Below are 20526 nucleotides of genomic sequence, written 5' to 3'. Positions count from 1 at the left end.
AGTCATATATTTTAACATTCAAAGCAAAAATTAAAATATATAGATATATACATCTCATTATTAGTTATATGGAACACCATACTGTATGCAATCATACCACATTATGATTCTTTTTTAGTTTCATTATACACTTAAATCACCACTGGGGTGGGTTAGAAATTTGCAGTCACACCTGCATATATCTTTGATTTGTTAGTTCTGTGTGTGTCAACACAGATATATAAATGCATGAAAGGACACAAAAGAGAACAAAACAACATATTATTCCTTTCCCTTTGGGAAAAAAAAACCCCTCAGGAGTGCTGGAGAAGTACACGGATGGCGGGATTAAGGATTCACAGCAAAGCAAAAGGGACAAACGGACGAGGGGCTGATATCTGGACCTTATCTGTGTAGCACCTGTGTTCCCTCGGTCACCGACGACCTTGTCTCCTGCCTCAACTTGCGCCCCATGGAATCCAAATGCTTGACGCACAAGAGGCTACATACGCTGATATTGCTGCCCTGGCTTGATGGGGGGGGGGGGGGGGGGGGGGAGAATGTAATGAAAAGACAAACATTTGAAAAGCCATTCACAAAAAAAACCTCAAAAAATGCTACATAACGTCTCATGCTTGCCATGATCGTGCATACAGAGAAGAATCAACTATTACAATGGCTGCTTGGTGGATTCATGACACCCAAAATGTTTTTCCAAGAGACACGCTCACACATGGCGTCTTTCTTCCACTGCTCCCTATTGATACCCCTCTTCCGCGCAGAGACATCATGGAGAAGCAAGAGAACTGCAATGACCTCCTCTCCCTGAAGGGAACTGACTGGGGCCTAAATAAACAAACATGGAGCTCAGCTGCATATTCTGAGTGGATGGCATGGGATGGGGTATGTGAGGGGAGGGCTTCATCAAACGCCCAAAACAAGCGTCACCACCTCCGAGTCAGTGTTACGCTGATCACGACACATGGCACTCGCCTGACTACATACTAGGCCAATGCGGCATTTTCATTCCATGTGGCATGTAATGGTTGCGGACGATCCCTCTTACGCCTTCTTTCTTTTTTTTTTTTTTCTTTTTGTCCTGGGAGAACAAATGCTCGTCCACCTGTCCCCCACAGATACGCTGGCATCAGAAAGATAGACTATGCATAAAAAACAGGCAATCTCTTGGTCTAGGCTCTAGGCTCTAGGTCTTGAAATATGGCATAGGTACATAATTAAAAAAAATAAAAAAAAACAGACACCAATATCAGGACTGTAGTGTATGACTGTCCCTGGAATAACATGATGTCTAGTTACACCCTAGGGAGAGACGGTATCAACTGGATCACGACAATAATGACATTGGACTGGGATACCGATCTGGCATAAGATCGTCTCACATTACAGGTTTCTACAGTAGAGATGGTGACAAGCCATTTGAGAGCGGCTTTTGTGTCCATTAAAGCTTCCCTCCTCCAAGAGCATCATGTTTCTGAGCACTTCATCAGATACGACATCTGGAACATCTTGTTGAGAGTTGAGCCTTCATGAGCTGGACCGGGCCCACACCAGAGTGGAGTGAGTAACTGCATGAACACATGGAGACGCTTTCCAAAAAAAAAAAAGAAAAAAAGAAATAAAGGAAAAAAAGGTCCAGCCAGGTCAAATCTGACCCGGCACAAAGATAAACATCAAAACATCCCGAGTGGCTTCACACGGAGTGCAGTAAGAGCTCTGACGAGAAACGGTATCCGTGTTTGCGGCCACTGAGGGAGCATGTCAGGGATCTACTGTAGCACCAGCATTCAGACAAGGACAGGACTACAGTACAGCACAGGAGAGGAGAGGATGGCTCAATGACTGCTGCTGGGACACATGCTGGACTAGAATGGTGTGTGATGACAGTTTCCTGTGCACGCACGCATACATACACACATCCACACACACCACCAACGACACTACCACACAGAGATTTGGCACGATATCCCCACTGTGCTCCTTCCTCTGCAGCCCTAGAGCACAAGACTAATTCACTTGAGTAAAGTCACAGATAGACCTTACCCCTGTCGTCGCTAAAAACGATCCCTCTCCCTAAAATGTTCCTAAACGTTCCCTGGTCCATCACTTCCACACAACCACAAACCAGACAGCGCACATTCAACACGCTACACAACGTCTGGGTAATAGCAATGTCAACATCTTTTCTGCCAGCGCATTTTAACTCGAGACTGCCGTGAGATGGTTGAACTGAAAGCAGAAAAACAAACAAACATACAACGTAGGAGCCTGACACCGAAGAGAGAACCTAAATTCACATACACGGGGCATGAATATCCTTGAAACCAACCGGTGTACCTGAATCACGTTACGTGTTGCATGCCCGCTGTTTCATGGACAAACACAACAGAGTAAGAGACGTTTCACGACTAGCCCCACCGTTGGCAGAGTTAACACAGTGTTACACATGCGAGGCCACCTATAAAAACGCACACAGGTCCCCCCCCCCCGGGGCAGGTAAGGTCTTCACTCTCCTGAGTGTTAACCCAGAGCCCACAGAGGACAATGTCAAAGACGTCTTTTGACTGTTCGTGCCACACCACTGCAAACTGCAAACCACAAGTCTCGCTGCCATTTCTGAGAGACGGGAGCTTCTCAGTCTCTGGCTAGATCCTCTCGATTTTTTTGGAAGAAAAATGACACTTCAGCCAACACAGATGAGGACTTTTCTACAGGCCCACCACCAGGGCCACGGGAGGGTCTGAAGCTTCAGGAGTTTAAACCTGCCAGTGGACGTTGGATGGTGCAGACGTTCAGTTCATGTGCGCATGTAGTGGTTTTGCTGAGTGCGTTTGTTTTTGTTAGTTTGTGCGTTCAGTGTATTGTTGTTGTTGTTGTTGTTGTTGTTGTTGTTGTTGTTGCTGCTGTTGTTGTTGCTGTTGCTGCTTCTCCTCCCTAGGAATGCTTGGGTCCGATGCAGGGCGGGTTAGGACTTGAAGACGTGCACGGCCCGCACCACGTACTGCCTGCAGATGGGGCACTCGCTCATGCGCTTGCCGCACTTGGTGCAGGTGACCATGTGTCCGCACTCCAGGAGGACGCAGTCGATCACGGCGTCCATGCAGATCCGGCACAGGTTCTCGTCAGTGACCAGCTGAGACTGCCCGGCATCTGAGAGAGCGAGAGACAGAGAGAGAAAGAGAGGTCATGATGATACTGCATACCCGAGAAATCCATTTCTCCCACATGTTCTGTTTCTCGCCCTTGTAATACTGTGCTCTTGAAGTTCAACCGAATAGAAATTATGAATTATTTAACTGTAAATGAATTATGGAATTTCCTATACAGTATACCATAGATAATTGTTTGTTTGTTTTATTGCCATTCTTTCATAATAATAAAAGCATTTTGACTCCAGTTTACATACATTGCACACTAACACACTTGCTACTGCCACTGGCATTTCACTTGCTGGTCTATTATAAATGTGGGTGGAGGGCTCTTGCAGAAACCTCCAGCAAACAAGTAGACACAATGACTGTTTTATCACTTCAACACGGACACAAAACCCAGCTATTCAAAACATGGCTATCTTTTTGTCTGTTAGTGTCCACAAGGCCAATAAAGATAGCCTCCAGTCTAACACATGCAATTGATTTTACATTACATCCCCTAATCTCCCAAACAATGTACAAATCCACAGTCGAATGCCAACAACTGCTTCTGTGAATGACTGCATTCCGTAATCCCAATTAGTGGCAATCACATGGCGCCAGTTGTGCTCCATGAGATAATTGGATAATTGGAGGAGCAGCAGTCTTTCCAAGTGCCTGATGCTCCCTGGAGACTGGTCAGAGGTGACCAGCTGAGGCTAAACACACAACCAGATGCGGATGTCAAAACGCTCACGGGTACTTTACTCATTTCGCCAGTTTCCATGGCAACACCACAGAAAGAAACTGACAGACTTGTGACTGAAATGTTCAGCTCTCTTGATCAGTTTTCTGCATCAACCTTGCGAATGCTTTGTTATTCACCTTTTGCATGTGACGTCATGTATGGTTCGCGCCACAGCCAAATAGCCTAGTGGCAAGACTCACTTTCAAGAGACACCTACATTATGAGTTTAGATGTGGCCCGAGACAAAATGCACCATCTGTTGCATCCACACAAGCTCTCGGATGGAGGAGTTCATGTCACTAACACCACTATACATGAGGGGATGGTTGTTGAGGCATCATCCCCATGGCAACCCCCACTAGATGAGGCTGAACTGGGAAAATGCAGGATAATGGAAAGGGGTGGAAGGGGGGGTGGGCGACAGGAGGGAGAATGATGAGGCCCAAGCACTGTGACACTCAAAAACTCTACAGACGTGGGTCATGGGAAATGTGGGACCTAGGACTCCATAAAGGTATGCATGGCAAAGAAGGTGAGCTCAGCCTTAGGACTATGTATCCTAGCATGCATCACTTGTGAGAGGGGGGGGGGGGGCATGCCTCGAATGCCACAAATGACTGTGGTCCATGCAGCAGGACGGTGAGCAAGTAGGAGTGAGATGAGATCATAAATAGCAATTGCGTCATTGGTAGGTATGGACACAAGAGCAGTGGTGAGAGGGTCAGGGCACCCAACAGTCACTAGCCTTACCTCCGATTCCACCATTGCAGATTGGCGGGGGATAGGCAACCACTTCGGTGGGAGGAGCAAAACACAAGCTATTAGACACTAGCGTATCAAACTTTGAGTGAACTGCCAAGGCACATGTTTACAACACAGTGTGTAACCATGACCACACATACAACAAAACATCTGCAGTTCACTCAAAGTGACACCCTTTGGGAATAGGGTTGCTTCAGGGAACAGTAAAAAATAATTAAAATCAAATTAAAATTAAATTCTAAAATAAAGAACACATGAGCACATGACTGACAATGGCAGAGAGATGCTTTCTGATCTACTGTACCAAGGTAAACACATTCTCCTAAGACCTATGGGCGTTCTAGAATAGTCCAGTAGGGGTCCATGACAAAAGGAAAGACTAACAGTATTGGAAGCACGGAATAATACACTGCAGTGGGTGGTATATGGTAAAAGAACTTTGGGCCTAGTTACAAACATAAACAACAACAATATGCTACACTTTTATGGTTGACAAAACAAATCTATCTTTATTCTCAGATGTTTTTAAGTGTGAAGAGCAAAAAAAAAGAGTCATCTTACCGGCAGTGATGGCACTGTTCACATTTTCCACTGCAAACAGACAAAGAGGGCACAATTAAGTGAAACAATTATGCTGGATGGGAAGCATTTAAGCATGCATCTCTGAATGTGATGTATGTTGGCAATGCAGTGTTCACTGACTGAGCTACTTTTGATTTACTAAGCTTTCACAGTCCCTGTCCGTGTAATAGGCACCGTCGTACATGCTACTGAAAGACTGAAAGGCCTCTGATATTTAATATCAACTGTCAATTACTGAGTAATGAGTGTTCTAAATTGGCTGGGGGGGGGGGGACGGCCCATAAACAGTAGGCTTTCTGGAGTGCACATTATACACACTACGTGGACAGTTAGAGGAATGTGAGGAGACCTTCACTGAATCTGACAAGTGTAATAGCTCATAATGAAGGACTACTCATTTGAAGCATTGTTACTTAAACGAGTTCCCCATCAGCTGGCATTAAATATGTATGTGATGGAATGTCTACAAAACATATGTGTAGGTTACTCCAGGTCAGTGTGTGTCTGTGTGTCTGTGTGTCTGTCATTGACATGCTCGTCTGCTTACATGACATGCACGTGCCTCCTGTGTGTGTATGTGTGTGTTGGTGTGTGTGTATATGTCCACGTGTCTACATCTGTGGCGCTTACTGGACTTGCGGTTCTCCTCGTTCTCGCGGTAGAGCCTGCGCACGCGTTCCACCAGCTCCCACTTCTCGCAGCAGCCCGAGAAGCTGACAAAGTTGCGCACCAGGATCTCCTTCAGCTGCCGCACCGTCAGTCGCTCCACGTCCTCCAGCGAGGACAGGTCCGAGAGGGAGGCCCGCGCACGCCGGCGTGTCTGCGGACTCACCTGGCCGCCCCACAGAGAGAGAGACACACCCAAGTGAGCTGATTCAACAAACAAGAAGAATGTATGACTGAAGAACAACCTGAAGCGCTGCGGACACTGCCGTCGACATAAGTGTGGCGCACTCCACTTTCGACATTTGTTTACTTAAACAACACTGTTCTCAACCAATACAACGTTGTTCTCAATACAACCCAGCACATCAGCGGAGGTGGCGGCAGAGTACGACGCTGGTGTGCAGGGTTGCATTGAGAATAATGGGGTCTAAGTACCTGTAATAGAATGTTGAAAGCATGTCGGTGCCAGTGTCCACAGCACTTAAGACCAAATATATACATTTTTATTATATTGAATTACTGGTTACTAAAACAAATGAACACATAGTTGGTTATAGGAGTTAACACCTATCTAGTGTATAGTCATACTGTATAGATTGGGTACATGGAGTTCAAAGTTCATGGCTATAGTACTGGCTATATTGCTATTATTCCTTAGACTGGGTAAAGCCAGCCCGATCTGCCGGCGATCGGATTTCGCCCTGCAGCTCAGACTAGAAACCTGCACACTTATCTCTCCTGCATCTTGTCCAGATTTGCTTGAACCAGTCACAAACTGGCTTATCCACCAGGCGCACCTGGATCGTTGGTCTGATTGGTTGAAGGGCTATCCAAATGCATACGGAGTCATTTGAACTATGCCCATTGATCATGCCTCTTGTGCAGTAGAAATACAGCGCAGACTCCCTAGACTAATGTTCAATCTTAAAATATTGAGCTTAGTCTGGTGATTATTCCTGGTTCCTTTGTGAATTTCCAAGCCCCGATGTCTAAAACAAAACTATCTATATTTTTAACGTTGACTATACATCACTGCCAGTTCCTTGGCTCATTTGGAAATGCTGAGATTATTGATTCCATGTTATGTTAAAAGTACCCTGATGGAACTGGGTAATAAATATAATTCATAGTGGAATAACCAAGTGTGAATGTACTGTACAAAGCCAGGTCAGGACTCTACTCATCCTATACGTAATCAGTGATCATGAGAAAGTAGACTGATTCATATACTGTAATTATTTACAACGTAGCCACTTACAGTAAAGTACTTGAAATATTGCAATGTGGGTTTACATCTCAGGAGCATGCCTTGTTATTGATGTGCAAGTTATATATGTATACCATAAATGTATTAATCACTCTGAATCACTCTAAATCACTCTGTTGAGTGTGTGTGTGTGTGTGTTCTGTGTACATACTGTACGCATGGGTTTTCATACAGAAGAAAACAACCCACACCTCATTTCCTTCCGTCAACTCAGGTGGGAGACAGAGAAGCCAATTACCAAAGAGTCCACAATGTACCATGGCAGTGGTTCTCTTTTAGCACAGCGGTATTCTTAGAAGGGTACCATGATGACTCACCTCAGGGGTGTGGTCACTCGGCTCCAGGTTAAGGAGAGACAGGGAGGTGGCATCACCTATGTCCTGTGGGGTGGAATACACACACACACACACACACACACACACACACACACACACACACACACACATACACACGCATACACACACATGCACATACAAACACACACACACACACACAATCAGATATGATTCATGACTGCAGCAGGGGTGGAAATGAGTTTCTCAGCAGCTGAGGCCAAGCCTATTAGAGCAGCTTAGCTGCAGATTACACGCTCCCTGTTGAGGGCCATTGACAAACTTGGCCTCCTCCCTCCATTCAGCACAAGAGCCCTGCCTCAGTTATGATGCCACATGGGACAGTCAAGCTCCTCATGGTTCAAACAGGTGGGCCCTTCACCACAGGCAACTCACTCCAGCGACACTAGGCATCGTGAGTAGTATAAAAAGGGAAATGTATGCAGCAATGTACCTAAATAACCATATTTAAGCCATCAAAGCTATTTTATTTGTGTGATTTATTGCTATAAACTAGATTTTTAAGTAAGGCAAGAGAGAGAGTGCTACAAAAAGGTAGTAAATAGTAGTTAAGCAACGAGGGAGGGAGTGCCAAAGGAGCCAAAATGAGAGGATGGGGTGTTAAAGGCATTATAATGTCTATAGATATACAGCGTAAGCACAACAGGCCAATTGAATGTCAAGACAAGAAGGGATCCGCCCAGCATCTCGTACCTGATTGGTGGACCCTGAGCTGTTGCTCCTGCTGATGGCTTCTCCCTGAGACGTGGCGGCGGGGGAGATCTGAGGAGGGGAGGCGGAGGCGGGGGGCTCCAGGGCCGTGGGGGGCGGCGGCGGTGGCGGCGGCGGCGGGTCGTAGAGCGGCCGAGACTGCAGCGTGGGCGTGTCGGGCTCCTCGTCCTCCTCCTCGACGTCGCTCTCGGCGCCCTGGTGGCACAGCACCAGGTCCACCAGGTCCTCCTTCTCGCGGCAGGTGTCGGTGGGGATGTTGCGCAGCAGCAGGTACTGGCGCAGGTCCTTGACGCGCAGCCGCATCAGCAGCGGCCGCTGGAAGGCGGTGGCCCGGAGCAGGTCGCAGGTGGCGCACCGCCGCAGGTTCTCCTGCAGCACCGAGCACAGCGAGCAGAAGCTCTTCTTGCAGTCGCAGCACATGTACTGGAGGAGAGGAGAGGAACGACAGAGAGAGAGAGAGAGAGAGAGAGAGAGAGGAGGAGGAAGGAGGCCGAGAAGGAAAGAGAATTAAGAGTGGGGAGAGAAAGAGAGAACGAGAGAGAGGGAGAGAGCGAGGGCAGAGACGAGAGGACAAAGGGACAGAGACAGAAGAAAAAAGGGGAACAGAGAAATAAGAGTGTCAAGGGAAAGAGAGAATAAGAGAAAGGACAGAGAAAGGAGGACAAAGAGACAGAGAAAGAAAAAGAGTGTGGGGGAAAGAGAATAAGGTGAGAAAGTGAAACAGAATTTCAATGAGAAGTAAAGCAAAAGCAAGGATGGGCACAGAGTGAGTATTAGGAGAGGGGTGAGAAGAGGAAGGGAAGGTTAAACATGGCAGAGAGAGATCAAGACAGGAAGGGATTATTTCAAATAAGACACATAGCAGACAAACTCAGCTTTCATACTTTGCATCCATAAGGCAGATCAACCTTGACACTGACATTTGGCCTTTCAACAGAATACGTAATTTTTCTGCAATTTTACATCCGTATGGCTGACAATGGAAGGATGAGTGAAGCGCTGCTTGCACAAAAAGACTAATCTCTTTTTATTTTATCTTTCAACGGAAGATAAAATGGGTGAACAAAAGCGTGATAACCCCCAAAAGTTTTCTCAAATAAATTCCCCACCCAGGCCCACTTCATCAGGCATCCTGCAGAGTTATTGAGAGGAATGACATTCTTCACAGCCTTTTCCCACAACACAGAAAACAAGAAATACAGCTCCCCTGCCACCCGGGCCTTTGTGATGACCACCAATCAGTACGGGTCTCCGAGGTCACATGACGTGGCTTTGGCCTGGCTTGAAGGTCAAGAGGAAGCAAGAGCACTTTGTCTGAACAGCCCCCCTCTCCCCCTTTTTTTCTTCCCTGAGTTTCTTTCATAGCCTCCCTGTTGTGCTCCATCCTACTTCTCTGTCAAGTGTTCTGCTCCATCACTCTCACAGCTCTCTGTTTCTCTCAACCCCCTCCTTAGTTTTCATTCTCTCTCTCCCCCTCTCTTTTCCTCTCTCTCTCTCTCGGTGGCTCCCTACACCAGAGTGATGTAACCATCTGTATTTAGTCTTTCTTGCCCTGGAAGTCAGAGGAACACCAGGGGATTACTCATCAGAACTCTACTGACCCAAACATACTTATGAGAAGACTGGCGGAACACTGCGGGGGACACAGAAAGAATCTGAGTGGCTGTGTGTGTGTGTGTGTGTGTGTGTGTGTGTGTGTGTGTGTGTGTGATCACTACGGGATAGCCTACGTTTACATTTTCATTTAATCAAGCACAAGCGTGACCCATAAAGGACTGTGCCCTCGCCTCCTTAAGAAGGTCAAAGGTCTCCTCCATCTCACTAAAAAATTAGTCCTCATTGACATTAACTACACGTATCAGACGTCCCTCCAGGTATTCTGGGTCAGTCTAGTAGATCTTTTTTTTAATTGCCACAACTGTTGAAACAGGTGGTACATTAGCATGACATAATTTCCTAGACACTGTCTCAATGCACAATGACCTTTCTGTGTTGTTTGTGGTCCTTGAAAACTGAACTCGCTATTGGCAGGCACTACTAATTGCTGTCCTCAACCAGTTCAGCCAGAATGGTACTACATGTCACATGGTCAGCACACGTGCCAAAATAAGCTGACTCAGTACACTGTTGGAGCATAAATAAATAAATAAAAAAATAAAAAAATCAGAAGCCCTCTCATTTCTGAAGCTCTCTAATATGAGAGCTTTTACTATGGCACTCCTATGCTCTGTGAACCTGTTGCATGTTGCCCACTCCCCCCTGTGAGTGTGAAAGTCATCCCCTCGGTCTCTCACCTTCCTTCTGAAGACGGAGAAAGCCTGCCCGCAGGCCTTGCACACCAGGCTGGGGCTCCCTGAGCTGCTGGGGGGATACGTGGAGTATCCGGCACTGGGAGCGAAGCGGAAGGGCCCAGCGCCGGTTCCGAAGCCCGTCTGCTGCCCGCGGACCGCACCTGTACCCATCACCTCATTCAACAGACCACAGCATGATGCCCACATGGATGAGGCCCCCGCCTGGCACAGGAAGAGCCCACATTAGGCATACACATACACATACGCTCAACATACACGATTGTTCATAGCCCTAACATATATGATTGTTCACATTAAACTACCATTCGCAACACATACAGATAGGGGCCTAACGCATTTGCAAACAAACACACACACGAATAGCCTACAATCTCTAAACCAAGCACATAAGATCCATGACAATATAATGCATATTCAGGATCCAACTATTGAATCATTCACACATACAGCTAAGTGCATCCAAAGAGTACCCCTTCACAAGCTGTGGCCGCTCATGCAGTCTACAATTACCAGGTCATTTTCTTTCCACATTACATCACAGGCTTCAGTCTACCCCAGACAACATCACACTGGATATCATGACTCCAAAACATGCATTTCGTAAATCAAAGCTACATTATGTGTTTGGTTTAGGACTACTCGGAAAAGCCTGTGTTGTCAGTACAGAAATAGATTCTCTCGTTGACTGCGTTCATCTTATTAGAGCTGAGAGCGAGAGTCACTACGACAGAGAGGGATTGTGCTGAGCTATTACGAGCGATCATTGCGGTCCAATTGACAGCCATGGAGTGGGCTAAGGAAACAAAGCGATGGCCGCCTGGTTTGACGGCTGAGTGTGTGTAATAACATTACGGGACATTAAGGAGGGCTTACGGCGATCGATACAAAGCTCTCCAAACGTAAGAATTAAAATGTCTCTTGGCTCCACAAATGGCTAGAGCATCTACCTGTTATCTCCCATGCAATTTTAGGTCTTGAGTGGCTCCTACTAGGAAAATCTGAATGATGACCCACTGATAAAGGACCTTCTGACAATAATTAACTAAACGTTAAAGCGAATGCGATTGACACTGACATAACTGCATGGTCTCCCAGTGATGCTCATGCTTGCACAGCCACCAACCAACATTAGCCATTTAAAACTAGCAGAGCATCACTGTTAAAGCAATGCAGTGAATCATAAAATTCTGACCTAATCATTCAGACCAAAGACGCCACATAACGATGCCAATAGACTAATGTTATAAATGCATATGGCGATGTCGTTTAGAAAGCACGATAGTGATACAATAATTGTATACAATAGCTAAATTACTAGGAAAACAACAGTATGGTTAGTCAAAGACAGGCTAATAGGCTAGCTGGACAAGCTAACCCTGTATTGAACATAATCAAAGGAAGCATGCAAGTCGTGTTTGAACAACAAGTAAGCATGTTTTAAAATGCATATCTACCTTCATATCAACTCCCAGTGGCTAGTTGTAATCACCAAGATAAATAGATGTGGTGATCATTGCAAGAGCACCACGGGCCACCACCACTACGTCAACCGAGCTAGCGTTACGTCTTCCTCGGAGCCTCTCACTGTAGCAGTGATGTTAGCAAAACATTATGGATGCGCGTTTACCCAATCACATCAACCCCTGGAGTGCCACTGTTTAGTGGCCAATGGCCTTCACGTTCAGTTTTGCAGAGAAAAGAGTGTTTGTATCAGATTGCATTGCGAATGTTCTGCTGGCTTCATCAGAATGTATTATGCGGTGCGTGGTACTGTAAATCCCATCATCGATGGCTATTTGGAAACTTGAAAAACTGCATCAGTCTGCCCCCTCTCACTGTCATGAAGTTCTAACCATTCTTCTAACAGAGAAGTTGACTACAACATATTTCAGCATACTGCAGGTTTAGAATTATTAAATGCTGCAAATTCTAAATTATATTCCTTTCAAGCAATTTTGCGGATGATGCTTGTGGCAGTTTTATTTTCTGTGAAAAATCAATGGATCTGGGGCTGGCAGCGAAATGATACACAAACATTTGATCATTGATTGATAATAACAACCTTGTCATGTAACAGAGTTCCTGTAGCTATCTGTGTGACTAAAATATTATTTCAGTAGACAGAAAATAGATTTCATTAGATTAATATTTTGCCTTCTGATCGTTTCAGCAAATCAACCAATCGGTACTCGACTCTTTGCACTGACGCTTTGCACGCCACACCGGAAGTTGAGCCAAGTTTGAAGAGTTGACGCGCTGAAGCCGAAGCGAAGTGCTTTCATCCTGGCCTGCATATGTCTTCATTATACATTTTGCGTTCGTGCAACATTGCATTGTCGCGTTTTTCGCAATGTAGGGTAGAAAAACGCTAAACGCTTTTCTGGAGAGTCGTCTAACACAGCGGATTTGCTTTGTTTACCGTTAGCTCGTTAGCTAGCAGGCTATTGGGCTACAGAGAATGCATGCCACGGATAGCATTACAAAATGTTAGCTAGAGGAACAGTTTGACACCTGATATTAAAGCTAACGTTAAAGTTTGCCTAGGCTTTCCCCCGGAATATTATCGCAAAGTGTTCGCTGTCACCATGGCCAGTGTACACGAAAGTTTATATTTTAATCCCATGATGACCAATGGCGTAGTCCACGCCAACATCTTTGGAATAAAAGATTGGGTGACTCCATATAAAATATCTGTTTTGGCTTTACTTTATGAAATGATCACTTCAAAACCAATGGCACTCTTGGAGAGACGACGCTTGAATAAACTCATCCTTCCCCTGCAGCAGGTATCCTCTTTCAAACTTTAGCTGTCCGTTGCAATCTTGAGTCATCTGATTTGTGCGGTGTTGTTGTGCTTGTCAGATTTGAGTAAGACTAAACAAAGCCATCACATCCTAGCTCGATTCAATGTACCTTTCTCTTAGGGCCCGGACCTAACTCTTAAACAGTTCTTGATGATTGTGGAATTGTGCTGCCCTGAAACAAGTTTCGAGCTCAGATGCAGGTAAGGAACATGAGTCATTATTTTAAAGTTTTAAAATGTGAGATAAGTGGTTCATCTTGAGGACTGCAATTTTAGCCTTTCGTTTAGTTTAGCTGCTCCAGAGGATTTGCTGCGTGCGTGTAGCAGTAATGCGGTGTCTATATTTTACCCATCCAAGTGTCATCTGTGTTTGGCTTCCGTCCCCCTAGGCTTTATCAAATGGCAGATGGCGAGCTGAAAGATATGGAACATTTCTTCTCCACTCTACCAAACCCCTTCAGTGACTCAGAGGTGTACAAGACCAGTGTGGTTGGTGAGTGCCATTGATCATTAGAATGTTTGCTTGCACAGCCAATCATATGGGTCTGCCCATGTTAATGTAATAGCAACTGGATAACTTTACTGTTGGTTTCAAGTTTCTTTCCCTTTCACTCCCTGCCCCTATAGGTTTGTTCATGCGGCATATGCTCCTGGCTTATAACAAGCTGTCGTTCAGCCAGGTATTCAAACTGTACAAGTCCCTGCAGCAGTACTGCAACAAGGACCGGTGGGTAACTCCCAGCTCTGGTCCTCAAGCTGAGCTGCCATCTGCTGCCAACGAGGACATGGAGCTGACCAGCACTGAGGACACATCAGTGGACCGGGTGGACGGCGTGGACAGGGAGGAACCTGATGCTGGTCCACTGCACCAGTCAGAGCTGTGGTGAGGATTGCATGTGTGTGTGTGTGAAAGAGTTTGGTGATGACTTAGACTGTCTAAAATGGACAAAAAGCCTATGTGAGGTGGTCCGATCAATGTAAATGATAAGGCACTTATATAGCCCCTTCTTGAATGTCCAGTTTTAGCTTCATGATTCACAGCAAAACCTTTTGCACCTGTTTTGCAATTTTTGGGATATTTTTATTCACAGTGGCCATGACACCACAGGTCCACTATCGCAGAAGCAAGCCGAGTACTTCTTTGCCAGACAGGTCCGTGTAATTATGTGAACACAAATTAATGAATGAATGTTCATTTGTGAATACAGTTGTGCTGTGTCCATGATGTGAGTACCAGATAGTAGAATAGAATATGTTTTATGGAAGACACGATTTCTCCCTCATAATTCTACAGGCGTACTTGTTGAAAAATGATGAGAACAAGGCCATGACGCCAGCCATCCTGCAGAATGAACTGAACAACATCCTGAAGTTCAACCCAGACTTTGCTGAGGCGGTAGGTCTTCTGATAATCTCACTGTGTAGTTTCAAGAACAAACCACATGCCACAAACACGGTCTGTTTTCTTCTTTGTTTTTATTCACATGTACTACTTTGTCAATGCATGTCTTGATGCTTAGTACAATTGTCTATCTTAACACACTCCCGGCCCCATGGCATCAACATCTACCTCTCTGATGTTAGCTTGAGATAGGTGATGATAGTTTGTGCTTAGGTTTAGAAGCACAACACATGCTGTTTCATATACATATACTGTACCTTGACTCAAACGTAAGCATTGGTCAGAAACTGTCTGTCTGCCCCGGTATCATCTGTCTGACTGGTGTCCTGTCTGTGTCTGCACAGCACTACCTGAGTTACCTGAACAGCATGCGTGTGCAGGACATCTACATCGCCACCCACAGCCTGCTGCACTACTTCGACCGGCTCATTCTGTCGGGCGGAGAGGGCAAGAGCAACGGGGATGAGGGCTACGGGCGCAGCCTGCGTTACGCCATCCTCAACCTGGCTACTCTGCACTGCCGCTTTGGACACTAGTGAGCTGTTCTGTTTGATTTGTGTGGTTGTGTTCTAGGACCTGGCTTAAAAGGGATATGCATTTATTAGTCTTTCTCTAAATGCGGCCCCAGATTTTGTGTTTTATTGAACGTGTGTATTTTTTACAGTCACTGTGCTATCCCGTCATAGGCTGGTTTGAAACGGTCACTGTTGGGATATTCTGTATTGGTAAATAACTTAATTTGCAGTCCAAAAACAGACCACGTAATCTCACCTGCTTCTCTCGCCAGCACTGTCTGTCTGGGCACAATTGTCCTTGAGCCCGACCCCCTAGTTTTGATCAATCGGTACCATTTAAGGGGACTAAGTCTCATAGTGATTACTGACAAGGTACAGTAAACCACCCTTGAATTAGAAAATATAGCATTGCATTTGGGGTAACTTTTTATCAGTCGGTTTATGTCCAGTTTATGTCTAGTGTATTTCACTCAAATATGTTGCCAAAACGAAAAACAAAAAGAAGAACTTTGAACCTGATTTCATCCATTTCTGTACTTGAAATGTATCCAAATGATTGCATATTTAATTTGATAATGGATCATTTACATATACATAACATTTTAGAAAACGTCCAATACAAAACATGTTGACATAAAGTAAATAATCAGCTGTGGATTTTTTTCAGGGATATTAATTACAGTAGTTTTAGCCTATTCACCATAATAGACATAAACGTGGTAAACACACAAAAAGCTACCACTAATGCAATGCTATCACTTATTTTTTTAGCCAAAATCCACTATGAGACTTAAGGGTCCTCAGCTTAGCAGTACCGCTAGGAGACAGAAATACCTTTAAAGGCCTTTAATATCTATGGTAACACCTGTTTGTTGTCTTGAGGGTTATGGGGTATTGACCAGCACCATCTGCTTTAAAACTGTAGCCAGCAGGCAGACCTGGCACTGCAAGAAGCCATCCGCATTGCTCAGGAAGCCAACGATCATGTGTGTCTTCAACACTGCTTGGTATGGACACTTTTATAGCATGTGTAATGTAATGCTATTGTAATTATATGTTATGAAAGACTGTGGTCTTTGTGTGTGCCCTCAGTACTGTTCTTATGCTTCTTTTAGAGTTGGCTTTATACAGTGGAGCACATGAGAGGATCAGACTGTGTGGTGCTCACAGAGGACTCTGTCAAAATGGCCTCCCACTTTTGTCTCCCGGTAACAGATTTTTCTTTATTTTTTTTAAACGGAATTTGAAAATAGAAGTGTTCTGCAATGTTACAAATGAGTTTCAGACTTTGGAAGCAGATCATATTTTTTTTTAAAGGAATAGATGAAGATATGAAGAATGATAAATTATACGTATTAAAATATCTAAATATTTCTTAAGATAAGTATTGTTATTTTCATCATACTGTGCATTTTCTCCTCAGTACTTGGCCTCTCTGGGCATTCAGTCTTTGGTCCAGCGGGGGGCGACGCAGGGCATGACTGCCAACAAGCTGCTGGACGCCCTGCGGAGCACCGACATGGTGCACTGGAAGCAGAGTCTCTCTGAGCTCATCGAGATCAGCCTGGCCCAGACCACCTCCATATGGAGGATGTACGGCAAGAGGTGAGGGAACACCAAAGCAATAGTTGGTGAATTTTTTATTTTATGTGTTTGTTATGAAACGATCTGTACAAGATCCTCTCTTACATGCCTGAGAGGAACATTGCAAAAAATCAAAACTAACTAAGTGTTAGTATCATTATTGCATTACGACAAAAAAAAAATCTACAGTATTTGATATTGTTTTTGGTATGACGAGACTTATCTAGTGCTCTCTCGAGTCATTTTGACTTAATTTAAGAAGACTTTGACTTATTTTAAGGAAATGTATCAATCTCTTAAGAGATTAATTAGATAAGCAGTTTTTGCAGTGAAGAGGTCATATGTCCCTGCTGATAAATTCCTCTAAAGTGTTTGGTTCTTACAGAACAAATGCACCTGTTTCTTACCCAGCTTCAACGTTTTTAAAAATATGGTGCATTTTAGCACAGCTGTGAGCACATGAGAATGTGGACTTTATGTCGGAGGGGGGACTGGTGACCTCCTGTGGTCTAACATAGTCCTCGTCTCTGTGTCCTCTCCGCAGCACGATGGCCTGGCAGCAGGCCCAGCTGTTGCTGAACATGAACAGCCTGGAGCCGGTCAACTTCGGAGTTCAGCAGAACAACACCGAGGCCTTCGCCGTGGCCCTCTGCCACCTGGCCGAGCTACACGCCGATCAGGTATCTCACCTGTCCTAGACTTTATATACAGTATATCTGATGTCTACATGTCGCGGTCTTGCTTCTGATGATGCAGTTTGATTACATGCTACAGACCCTTTCAACTGCATAAACAAACAGGTGCGTTCCTAAGGCATTTCCGGTGTCACAGAAAACACCATTGAGCTAATGGGAACTTGGGGTGGGGACAAACAACAATTTAAAAAAAAGTTTTAGTTTTAGAGTCAACATTTTGGAGAAGTCCGATGCATTTTCCTTGTTAAAGTGTCTTCCTTGGTTTTGAATGTTTCAACCGGAAACAGGAACAGATTGAAAGCTCTATAGATGTGGTTGTGCTGTCAACATGGCACTGTCGATTCGGAATGCTTTACTGTGTTGTGTTGTGGTGTGTTGTTTTTGTAGGGTCTCTATGGGGCTGTCACCGACATCATGGCGCACCTGAAGCAGCAGTTTCCCCCTCACACCCAGCACGCTAAGGTGAGTGACCTCCACAGCTGGCGTGTGCTGGATTTTGGCCTGACCCAAAGCAGCTGTTTCCAGACCTGTTTAGTCACAGCAGGAAGATGGCACGCTTTGCGATGAAAATGCCAAGGAAAACAGCAGCTATAGGGACGTAATGGCAACATTGTTCATCTCTACCCATTCAGCTGTGGATGCTCTGTGACCTGAAGATTCAGTTTGAGAAAGCAATGAATGATGGGAAATACCACCTGGCAGAGCCTCACGTCACAGCAACCGCAGCTCTAAACAGGACTGAGGGACTCTACAGGTAAGGGCTTTTCTCTGTAACATCATTTGTTTAACTGTCTAACTACTTACACAACGCCGGCGAGTTGAGCTTCCAAGATCGCTCTGGACGCCCTGGCAAGGACGCCGTGGGAAGCTTGGATGCTTCGGCCGCTCTGACGTAGTAGCATTCTATGTTCATTGCTGGTCGTTTGGTCGCTGAACCGCTTCATAGCTCAATACCATAAAGTTGAGCCACTTTCAACTTTCTCTAGTCGCTCAAGACGCCCAAAACGCGACGCCGACGGATTGGTCGCTGCTGGCAGCTGAGAGATGCTGGCTTCCATTGAAAATGAATGACTTCCGGAATCTTTGGAAGCTCAAGTCGGCGGTGGTGTGAACGTACAGTAAGAGTTTGCAGATATGTGCCTACTGTATGTGTGTGTTTTGTATTGAAATGTTTCCATATGTGCACCTTAAAGGAAGGCTCTGCTACTGAAAGCGCTCCATCGGACATCTGAAGCCTCGAAGATCCTGCAGCGACTGCAGCAGCTCTGTGAGAAAAACAAGAGTACTGAGATGATCATCAGGTGAAAACTCAATAGCCTCATTTACATGCGCATGTTGTTTTTCCTCATTCAAATTGAAATGATTTTGATTGAAGATATCTGACTAACTGTGTACACCATGGCAAATGTAACATGCATACATTTAATTCTATTTACCACAAGGTTTTATTCCAATCAATTGAATTCCAATATATTTCGATTGAGGCAAGAATCCGAATATGATTGTTATCATATTAAATGTGCCCCTGTAAACCCACCTACTGTTATACTGTACCACTGAATGACATGATGTTAACCTGGCTGAGGATACTTGATTGATTCACTGTAATTGCAGGGTCTTGTTGGCTACAGCAGAGCTGCACTGGGACTCTTGTGGCTTTGCCACAGCCCTTCCCCTTCTCCTGCAAGCACTCACTCTCTCCCGCCAGCACAACTTACAGAGCCTGGGCTCTGAGACAGTGCTGCACTTGGCTTTCACACAGGTACACACGCACTCCGTTCCGACACAAACTGATCATACATACTCGCATACATACCACATGCACCCAGTTCATATATACAAAGTAGAGCCCAGTTAATGCTAACACATTCTACCACAATTCAAATAGATAAAAAAATAAGATGAAATGGCCACTTCACACACCATGTTGAGGTGACCACTGACCAACACCATGTCCCCTGACTGTGTCTCTGTTCTGGCAGCTGATGTTGGGGACTCCGCAGCAGGCCCTGGCTCTGCTGGAGGACGTGCTGGAGTCCATCCTGGCCCATGGTTCTCTGATGGACAAGGGCCGCGCCCTGCTGCTCATGGCCCGCTGTCAGCTGGCCCTGGCTGGGTCTGCAGCAGAGGAGGACAGGCTAGCAGGTACCAGCTTCATGGGTTATGATCCCTACTTATGGTTTATGGTATCATTGACATCAGTGTCATCAAACTGTTTATGATCCGCTAAAAGTATGTTAATAGAACAGTCAGCCTGTACTCTATCCAGAGAACAAGTTTATATTTTTAAAATGTACTTCATAACTTAGATTACCCTGATATTGAGCCAATGGAATGTGTGCTTGGAATGTTTAATTTTTTTCCAAAATCTCACTGAAGCCTTTGTGTTCATTGTCATCTTTGCTTGTCCGTCAGCTTTGGAGCAGGCAGTGGAAACCCTGGAGGAGGCCACGGCCTACTTCTCCCGTCTGGACTGCAGCGAGCGTCTGCGGGAGATCTACTACCTACAGGCGCGTCTGCACCACGCCCTGGGCCACACCGCCCAGCGCAACAAATTTGCCATGCTCTTACGTCTGCTGGACCAAGAACTCCCGCTGTCGGGGGCAACAGTCCTGACTCACATCTAGGCAGCAAGAGAGGTGGTTAGAATATGTCTGTGTATCTTGTTCTGTGGATGGTGATCATCTTACCACACTTTCGTCCTGGAAGTAACTTAAATTGGTTTGGCGTGATGACACTAGGCTACATGCTATTGCTCTGGAGGCAAGAAACCTCCAAGAGGTGTTTCCAACCACCATTCTGTTGACCTTTTTTGTAAGATGAGATATTACACAGCTGTGTATCAAGTAATTTCACAGACATCTCCTGTAAAAAGTCTTTAAGAGAGATCTAGTTCTGTGGATTGTGGGATACAATAAAATGTTTTTGTTTGTAACTATATTGTTGTTTATTGATCTATCAGATGTACTCTCTGTAGGTAGGCCTACATTGTATGTGA

At 45.2% G+C, this 20526-nt stretch overlaps 2 protein-coding genes across 3 annotated transcripts; one reads left to right on the top strand and one right to left on the bottom strand.

Annotated features, from left to right (window-relative positions):
- Nucleotides 1-1051: 1051 nt before the first annotated feature.
- On the bottom strand, nucleotides 1052-12103 carry rnf34a (ring finger protein 34a). Of its 2 annotated transcripts, XM_062543402.1 has the most exons (8): nucleotides 11984-12103; nucleotides 10512-10730; nucleotides 8200-8640; nucleotides 7471-7533; nucleotides 5851-6052; nucleotides 5200-5229; nucleotides 4627-4668; nucleotides 1052-3147 (listed from the first exon to the last, which is right to left on the bottom strand). In XM_062543402.1, exons 1-8 carry the CDS (start codon nucleotides 11987-11989, stop codon nucleotides 2963-2965), a joined length of 1188 nt encoding a protein of 395 aa, XP_062399386.1. In that variant the 5' UTR covers nucleotides 11990-12103; the 3' UTR covers nucleotides 1052-2962. The 2 variants fall into 2 exon arrangements, with proteins under 2 accessions (XP_062399386.1, XP_062399387.1); XM_062543403.1 differs by lacking the exon at nucleotides 4627-4668.
- Nucleotides 12104-12757: 654 nt separating this feature from the next.
- Nucleotides 12758-20463, top strand: anapc5 (anaphase promoting complex subunit 5). The gene is made up of 17 exons (XM_062543401.1): nucleotides 12758-13315; nucleotides 13454-13533; nucleotides 13722-13825; nucleotides 13960-14215; nucleotides 14424-14484; nucleotides 14627-14728; nucleotides 15079-15269; nucleotides 16175-16256; nucleotides 16365-16457; nucleotides 16673-16854; nucleotides 17378-17513; nucleotides 17916-17990; nucleotides 18161-18282; nucleotides 18722-18829; nucleotides 19143-19290; nucleotides 19511-19673; nucleotides 19944-20463. The coding sequence occupies exons 1-17, from the start codon at nucleotides 13115-13117 to the stop codon at nucleotides 20153-20155; spliced, it is 2316 nt and encodes a 771-aa protein (XP_062399385.1). The 5' UTR covers nucleotides 12758-13114; the 3' UTR covers nucleotides 20156-20463.
- Nucleotides 20464-20526: the final 63 nt, after the last annotated feature.

Source organism: Sardina pilchardus, chromosome 8, assembly GCF_963854185.1.
Source record: "Sardina pilchardus chromosome 8, fSarPil1.1, whole genome shotgun sequence".
NCBI lineage: Eukaryota > Metazoa > Chordata > Actinopteri > Clupeiformes > Clupeidae > Sardina > Sardina pilchardus.
This window is presented reverse-complemented; position numbering and strand designations above follow the sequence as displayed.

Coding starts and splice junctions, on each gene's coding strand:
- rnf34a (XM_062543402.1), bottom strand. Junction 6,053..7,470: donor CGAGTGACCACACCCCTGAG/GTGAGTCATCAT, acceptor TGGGGCGGCCAG/GTGAGTCCGCAGACACGCCG. Junction 4,669..5,199: donor GAACAGTGCCATCACTGCCG/GTAAGATGACTC, acceptor CTCCCACCGAAG/TGGTTGCCTATCCCCCGCCA.
- anapc5 (XM_062543401.1), top strand. CDS start 13,115: ATGGCCAGTGTACACGAAAGTTTATATTTTAATCCCATGATGACCAAT. Junction 16,855..17,377: donor TGGAGGATGTACGGCAAGAG/GTGAGGGAACAC, acceptor TCCTCTCCGCAG/CACGATGGCCTGGCAGCAGG. Junction 19,674..19,943: donor AGAGGAGGACAGGCTAGCAG/GTACCAGCTTCA, acceptor CTTGTCCGTCAG/CTTTGGAGCAGGCAGTGGAA.